The sequence below is a fragment of the Mandrillus leucophaeus genome, unplaced genomic scaffold (genome assembly GCF_000951045.1).
Source record: "Mandrillus leucophaeus isolate KB7577 unplaced genomic scaffold, Mleu.le_1.0 Scaffold8, whole genome shotgun sequence".
NCBI classification, from domain to species: Eukaryota; Metazoa; Chordata; class Mammalia; order Primates; family Cercopithecidae; genus Mandrillus; species Mandrillus leucophaeus.
The window spans coordinates 751,721-758,577 of record NW_012108696.1 but is presented as its reverse complement, the minus strand read 5'-3'; the positions used below and the strand labels follow the sequence as shown (position 1 = coordinate 758,577).

At 63.8% G+C, this 6,857-nt stretch overlaps 2 protein-coding genes across 2 annotated transcripts in view; one reads left to right on the top strand and one right to left on the bottom strand.

Moving 5' to 3' along the window:
* MFSD12 (major facilitator superfamily domain containing 12) overlaps window positions 1-5,012 on the top strand; it is a gene marked incomplete at its 5' end in the record, with an annotated part of 13,170 nt that extends 8,158 nt beyond the window's left edge. Inside the window, 7 exons of the mRNA XM_011967452.1 lie at window positions 1,100-1,244; window positions 1,337-1,519; window positions 1,819-1,911; window positions 2,002-2,094; window positions 3,252-3,422; window positions 3,521-3,615; window positions 4,763-5,012. Coding sequence (XP_011822842.1) covers window positions 1,100-1,244; window positions 1,337-1,519; window positions 1,819-1,911; window positions 2,002-2,094; window positions 3,252-3,422; window positions 3,521-3,615; window positions 4,763-5,012 — 1,030 coding nt within the window. The remainder of the gene's footprint in view (window positions 1-1,099; window positions 1,245-1,336; window positions 1,520-1,818; window positions 1,912-2,001; window positions 2,095-3,251; window positions 3,423-3,520; window positions 3,616-4,762) is intronic.
* A 670-nt stretch (window positions 5,013-5,682) lies between these two features.
* Window positions 5,683-6,857, bottom strand: part of LOC105530017 (chromosome unknown open reading frame, human C19orf71) — a 5,401-nt gene continuing 4,226 nt past the window's right edge. The window contains exons 2-4 of the mRNA XM_011967338.1: window positions 6,237-6,475; window positions 6,029-6,154; window positions 5,683-5,881 (exon numbers count right to left, since the gene is read on the bottom strand). Coding sequence (XP_011822728.1) covers window positions 5,700-5,881; window positions 6,029-6,154; window positions 6,237-6,475 — 547 coding nt within the window. The 3' untranslated portion in view covers window positions 5,683-5,699. The remainder of the gene's footprint in view (window positions 5,882-6,028; window positions 6,155-6,236; window positions 6,476-6,857) is intronic.

The following is a 6,857-nucleotide window of genomic DNA, read 5'->3' as shown; positions in this document are numbered from 1 at the left end:
GAGAATGGCCTGAACCCGGGAGGTGGAGCTTGCAGTGAGCCGAGATTGCGCCACTGCACTCCAGCCTGGGCGACTGAGCGAGACTCCGTCAAAAAAAAAAAAAAAAAAAGAATTCTTTCTGTTACACCTGGGTGCGGCAGGTGCCCGGCTCATCCACTCACTTGCTAGAGGCACAGGAAGAGGTTCTTCTGGTTATGAGGATGATGTATTGCGCACCTGCTGTGTGCCTGGCATAGTTCTAGGCCCTTAACATGAATCTCAACTTCCTTAACCCTCCCTGTGAGGTGGGAGGTGGGAACTGTTCTCTCCCACGTACTCCAGAGGAGGGCTCGCCCCCAGCTAGTGCCCAAAGCCAGGGTCCACACAGCGCCCCTGTGTCGGGGGAGCTCGCTGTCTCCACATCTGACCGTGCATCACCAGCTCTGCCTACTCTGGCCTCCTCCCCACCCCCGGATCTGAGTTCCCCATTATGGCCATGAGACAGGTGCAGGCGCTAACGACACGGGTTGCCCAATGCCCAGGGCCCCTGAGGGCCCCAGCTGACTGGGACCAGACCCCAGGCACTTCCTACGTGCCATCGCTTTGCCAGCTGACCTCCTGCTGTGCTCACGTGGCCTCTGGAGGTGGCATGGTTCCCGCTTTCAGAAAGAGACTGATTCGTGGTGGGATTCTGAGGCCCCCCTGGGGGGCTCCATGCCTGGCCGGGCTGCGGGCAGGGGCCGGCCTGGATGCTTCTAGACCAGGGAGCCCTCGCCCTGTAGCCGCCCAGCATCTGGGGAAGAATTCTCGAATTCCGGCCTCTGAGTCTCCGGGTTCTCAGACTTTTGGGTTGTGGCGTGGACTCCGCTTGGTTGAGTCACTGCACCCTGGTCCTAGGCACGAAGCAGGGAGTTGCGGGTCACAGCTGTCCTGCGTTAGATAACGTGCGGGCTGGGGAAATGGAGGCCAGCATGGGCTTCCTGGAGGCCACAGTGTGACGGTGGCCAGAATCACCCATCAGTCAGGGGTTCCCCAGGCTGCTTTGACGGTGCGGCCACGTGGGGAAGAAGTGGCCCGGGGTCCTGGCGTCTCATTGAGTCCCTGCCTGCCTGTCCGCCAGGTACGCGTTCACCGTGGTGGCCAACATCACCGTCTACGGCGCCGCCTGGCTCCTGCTGCACCTGCAGGGCTCGTCACGGGTGGAGCCCACCCAGGACATCGACATCGGCGACCAGCTGGGGGGCCAGGACGTGCCTATGTTCCGGGTGAGCTGGAGCCCGGGTGGGTCGCCTGAAGTCCTCAAGCCTGGGATAGGGGCTGGGCCAGCCGCCACTGACCGCTTCCGCCGGGTCCCCAGAACCTGTCCCTGCTGGTGGTGGGTGTCGGCGCCGTGTTCTCACTGCTGTTCCACCTGGGCACCCGGGAGAGGCGCCGGCCGCACGTGGAGGAGCCGGGCGAGCACACCCCCCTGTTGGCCCCCGCCGTCGCCCAGCCCCTGCTGCTCTGGAAGCACTGGCTCCGGGAGCCGGCTTTCTACCAGGTGCGTGCTGGGGGCGGCGGGGCTGGCGTGGACCTCCTCTCCCACCCACCGGGCCTTTGCTCTGTGGGGCAAGCTGCGTCCAGACACAGAGCACACGCGGCCGCTGGTGCAGCCCACACCCGGGGCAGACATCACTCATCAAGCGCCGCTCTCCTCTCCCCGGCCCACCCCACTGGGCAGTCACTACCAATGGATCAAATGCCAGCTGCAGGGCGCCCCCACCCCGGCCCCGGTGCCCCCTGCTGGTGGGAGTGGAGAAGGCCCTCCTGATCCCTGCCAGTCCCTCTGTCTGCCCACAGGTGGGCGTGCTGTACATGACCACCAGGCTCATCGTGAACCTGTCCCAGACCTACATGGCCATGTACCTCACCTACTCCCTCCACCTGCCCAAGGTGAGCGGGTTGGGGTGGGGATGCTGGGATGGGACGGCCCTAGCCTGGTGAGCCATGACTGACACGCCGTGCCTGGCTCTGCCCCCGCAGAAGTTCATTGCGACCATTCCCCTGGTGATGTACCTCAGCGGCTTCTTCTCCTCTTTCCTCATGAAGCCCATCAACAAGAGAATCGGGCGGAACGTGAGTGCACGGGGACCGGGGTGGCCGGGGCGGAGGACGGGGTGCCCTGCAGCCGAGATCCCACCCACTCCGGGTTCCAGCCTTGGATGCTTCCAGGCCTCCAAGTTCCCACCTTGTAGAAGCCCTAGATCTAGGCCGGGCATGGTGGCTCACGCCTGTCTGTGATCCCAGCACTTTGGGAGGCCAAGGCGGGCGGATCACGAGGTCAGGAGATCCTGGCCAACACGGTGAAACTCCGTCTCTACCAAAAATACAGAAACAAAATTAGCCGGGCGAGGTGGCGGGCACCTGTAGTCCCAGCTACTCGGGAGGCTGAGGCGGGAGAATGGCGTGAACCCGGGAGGCGGAGCTTGCAGTAAGCCAAGATCGTGCCACTGCACTCCAGCCTGGGCGACAGAGCGAGACTCTGTCTCAAAAAAAAAAAAGGCAGCCGGGCGTGGTGGCTCACGCCTGTAATCCCAGCACTTTGGGAGGCCGAGTTGGGTGGATCACGAGGTCAGGAGATCGAGAGCATTCTGGCTAACATGGTGAAACCCCATCTCTACTAAAAATACAAAAATTAGCCGGGCGAGGTGGCGGGCACTTGTAGTACCAGCTACTCGGGAGGCTGAGGCAGGAGAATGGCGTGAACCTGGGAGGCGGAGCTTGCAGTGAGCCGAGATCGCGCCACTGCACTCCAGCCTGGGCGACAGAGCGAGACTCCGTCTCAAAAAAAAAAAAAAAAAAAAAAGCCCCGGATCTGGGAACGAGGAATTCTGGGACCCTGGCTTCTGCGTGTCTCAAGTTCATACTCTTGCGGCTGCAGAGCTCTGGTGCTTTCTGTCCACCCTGTGCAGCTACTGAAGGCATGAAATGTGGCCGCAGGGACTGAGCCGAGTCCGTCATTTGCTTTCGTTGTAACTGACCTGCCTTTAGGCAGAGTAGCCACGTGTCTGCAGCCGCTGCGGTGTGGACAGAAAGCACAACTCCGGCATGGAGGGTCTGCTGAGCCTCGGACTTGTCCAGGGCCAGAGCCCGGGCTCCTGAGGGACCATCCAGCTCGTGCCCCTTGTTTGCTGGGGTGGAGGTAGGGGTGGCAGGTTGAAGACCAGAGAGGGCCAGCACCAGGCTTGGGGGCACCCAGTGGTACGGGCCTGACCCCGGGGCTGTCCCTACAGATGACCTACTTCTCGGGCCTCCTGGTGATCCTGGCCTTTGCTGCCTGGGTGGCGCTGGCGGAGGGGCTGGGCGTGGCCGTATACGCAGCGGCTGTGCTGCTGGGTGCTGGCTGTGCCACCATCCTCGTCACCTCGCTGGCCATGACAGCTGACCTCATCGGTCCCCACACGGTAGGGCTGGTAGCCGGGCTGGGGCTGGGGCTGGGGCTGGGGCGGCCGGGGCCTAGATCTCAGGATGCACGCTGACCACCTTGCCTGTGTCTCCACAGAACAGCGGAGCGTTCGTGTACGGCTCCATGAGCTTCTCGGATAAGGTGGCCAACGGGCTGGCAGTCATGGCCATCCAGAGCCTGCACCCTTGCCCGTGAGTGCCGCTGTTCATTCATTCATTCTTCCTTCCTTCATCCATTCTTTTGTTCAGTAAGAGGGTATTGAGCGCCTGCTGTGTGCCCAGCAGTGTTCTGGGTCTGGGCATCCAGCTGTGGACCAAAGACACCTGCCCCAATGAGAGTCATAGACCGGGGCGACCTCTCGTTTCTTCCACTGAGCACTTCATTTATTCATTCAACAAACGCTGGGTCTGTGTGTGCAGTGCTGACAACACTGTACAATAATCTATCAGGGGTGGACCGAGCTGGAAGGGAGCCCCGAGTTTGTGTAAACCAGACCCATAGAACTCAGGGTTCAGACACGGATGGTTCTAGACCATGGCATCACAGCATTCATGCCTGTAGAGGCTCAGGGCCTGGAAACCAAAGCTAGTCTGGGCCTGGGGCAGAGCCAGCCCTGTGAATAGTCACAGAGGTGAACGTGTGGTCGGGACTGGCGTGGGTGGTGTGTAAAGGTGAACGCTCAGAGAAGCCTGGCCAGCCTGGCCAGCCAGGGCAGGAAGCCAGGGAGGGCTTCTTGGAGGAGGTGACATGGACCTGACACCTGCAGGATGTCAGAGCGTTCCAGGCCAAAGCCCTGGGCGGGACCACAGCTGGCGTGTTGGAGGAACAGGGAGGAGGCCCATGTGGCTGGAGCAGAGGGAGGAGGGGAGGGCAAGGAGGGGACGGGGCAGGTCGTGCAGGGCCTGGTGGGCCATGGGGAGGACTTGGGCTTTGACCCCAAGGACAGTGGGAGCCATGGAGATCTGTGGGCAGAGGAGGGACAGGCCCTGACCCAGGCGCTCGAAGACGCCCTCTGGTGGCCGCTGCCGGGAGGAGAGCTGGTGGGGGAACAGGGTGGAGCCTGGGACCAGGGCGGAGGGGACTGGGCGGGTGCAGGTGGGCCATGCTGGAGCTGGACGTGGGGAGACAGGGACGGGGAGACGTGGTGGATTCGGGATGGACGCTGGAGGCAGGGCCGACAGGACTGGCTGAACTGTTGGGTGTGGGACAGGAGGGAGGGAGTTGCGGGGACCCCAGCTCCTGGCTTGGACAGGACGGAGCCGCCCTCGGTGGGAGGGTAGGTTCAACTGGGGTGGGGGGGTCCCGGGGTGCCTACTCAGCCCCCGCCTCCTCCCACAGCTCGGAGCTCTGCTGCAGGGCCTGCGTGAGCTTCTACCACTGGGCGATGGTGGCCGTGACGGGCGGCGTGGGCGTGGCCGCTGCCCTGTGTCTCTGCAGCCTCCTGCTGTGGCCCATCCGCCTGCGACGCTGTGAGTCCTGGTGCACCCCTCCCTCCCCAGAGACTGACCACACCGGGGTAGGGGTGGGCGTGGGCCGCACCCCACCCTCCCTAATGCCATTTCCACCCCTCCCTTGCAGGGCACCCTGACGCCCGGCCCTGATTCCTGATGGTCTCCTGCACCTGTGCAAGGGAACCGCGAGGATGTCCCCCGGGGCCTCGAGGAGAAGCCCCCACTGCCCCTCGCTCTCCTCTGGACCCCCACCCTCCATCCTCGCCCCACTCCCGGGGATGGGGTTGGGTGAGGGCAGCAGGGAGGCCCGCCAGGGCCTTGTGAATGCAGGGGCTTGCAGGGACCCCTGGGCTTTGAGGGTGCCCCATTCTCAACTCCAGCCCAGCCCTCTGGAGGATTTGGGGTGCCCCTCTCGGCAGGAAGTAGGAATCCCAGAAGGATCTGGGGGAACCCTCATCCTGAGTTCAGTCCAGTTCACCCCTCACCTCTGGCCTGGGGGTCTCCAGATGCTGCCAGGGCCCCCTCAGGACGGCTGGGACCTAGAGGAGACCCCGTCACGGGGTGGTGGGCTGGGCCTGGACCCCGCCGTGGTGGGCAGCAGGACTGCCCAGTAGGCTTGGTGGACTCTGCTGGCAGCGAATAAAGAGATGACGGCGGCCTGGCTCCTGTCTGCCTGGGGGTCCCTGGGCATCGCAGCCCTGCCCTAGTTGTGGGCAGCTGGCGAGCCCAGCATCTGCTTCTGCCCCAAGCCTCTGGTCCCCGGGACGAGGTTAGTGCCCCCTCATCTGGGTGCAGAAAGACAGTGGGTGCGTCATGGCATGCGTTTATCGGGACATGGGCATGGAGGAAGGCAGGGGCCGCTGGCAGGTGGAGGGGCAGTACGGCTCCAGACCCCACTCCCGGTAGCTCTGGGTGGTGCCAGGCGGGCGCTGGGGCGCCGACAGGGAGGGCACGTAGTCTGATGCCCTCCACAGCGGCTCCACCCCGTACCGGTTCCTGTTGATCACTGTAGATGGGACCCGGGTCACTCTGTGCCCCCACCTCCTCGCCATTGGCCAGCAAGGGGCCCCCAGACCTCCCTGGCGGTTTCACCCTGGCCTAGGTGGCCTTGTCCCCCAGGCTTCCTGGGGACCGGCCCCGCACTTGGCCTCACCATATTCCTTGCCCCGGATTGGCCTGTCTTTCCACAGCGTGCTCCCCCACCGGGTGCTGGGGACCTGGTACTGGGCAGGGATGATGGGGTCGTGCCAGGTGGTCTCCCGAAGGTGCTGGGTGTAGGCTGCGGTGGGGTGGGGGCTGGCGGTTATTCCTGTCCCCCTCCAGCAGGCCCGGTGCCCAGGGCGGGGAGGGCAGGCACTCACCCGATGGCATGCTGTGCTCACGGCGTTGGTAGCAGCCGTGCCAGCGGTTGTAGGCCTCGCGGAAGGGGTTGGCCGGGTCCAACGGCAGGTTGTGCCAGGCCTCCCGGGTGTCCGAGTTGGTCAGGCCTGTGTACCACAGCTGGCCAGCTGCGTCGCGTCCCATGGGTGTGTACTTCCAGCGTGTGGCCTGCCTGATGGCCAGTGGCCAGCGGGGACCCTCCAGGGACAGGTAGTCATCACTGAGAGTGGGCAGGGGGCAGAGACTGAGCTCGTCTCTACAGCGAGTGCTCTGACCCCTCTGCGATGTCTGCCAGGGTGGATGATGTAGAGGCCTGGCCCACGGCGTGGGGCCTTCCTCCCTCGCCACTTGGTGTCTGTCCTTCAGCCCTGGATCCCCCACCCCAGAGTGGGTGGCAGAGGAGAGAGGCTGACTCCCCTCTCCCCACACGTCCCACCCCAAGCACCCAAGTCAGCACTAAACTTTTCTGTTCTGAGCTTTTCTTGCCTGGAGAAGAGGGAGGGGAAGAGGAAGAGGGAGGGGAAGAGGAAGAGGGAGGGGAAGAGGAAGAGGGAGGGGAAGAGGAAGAGGGAGGGGAAGAGGAAGAGGGAGGGGAAGAGGAA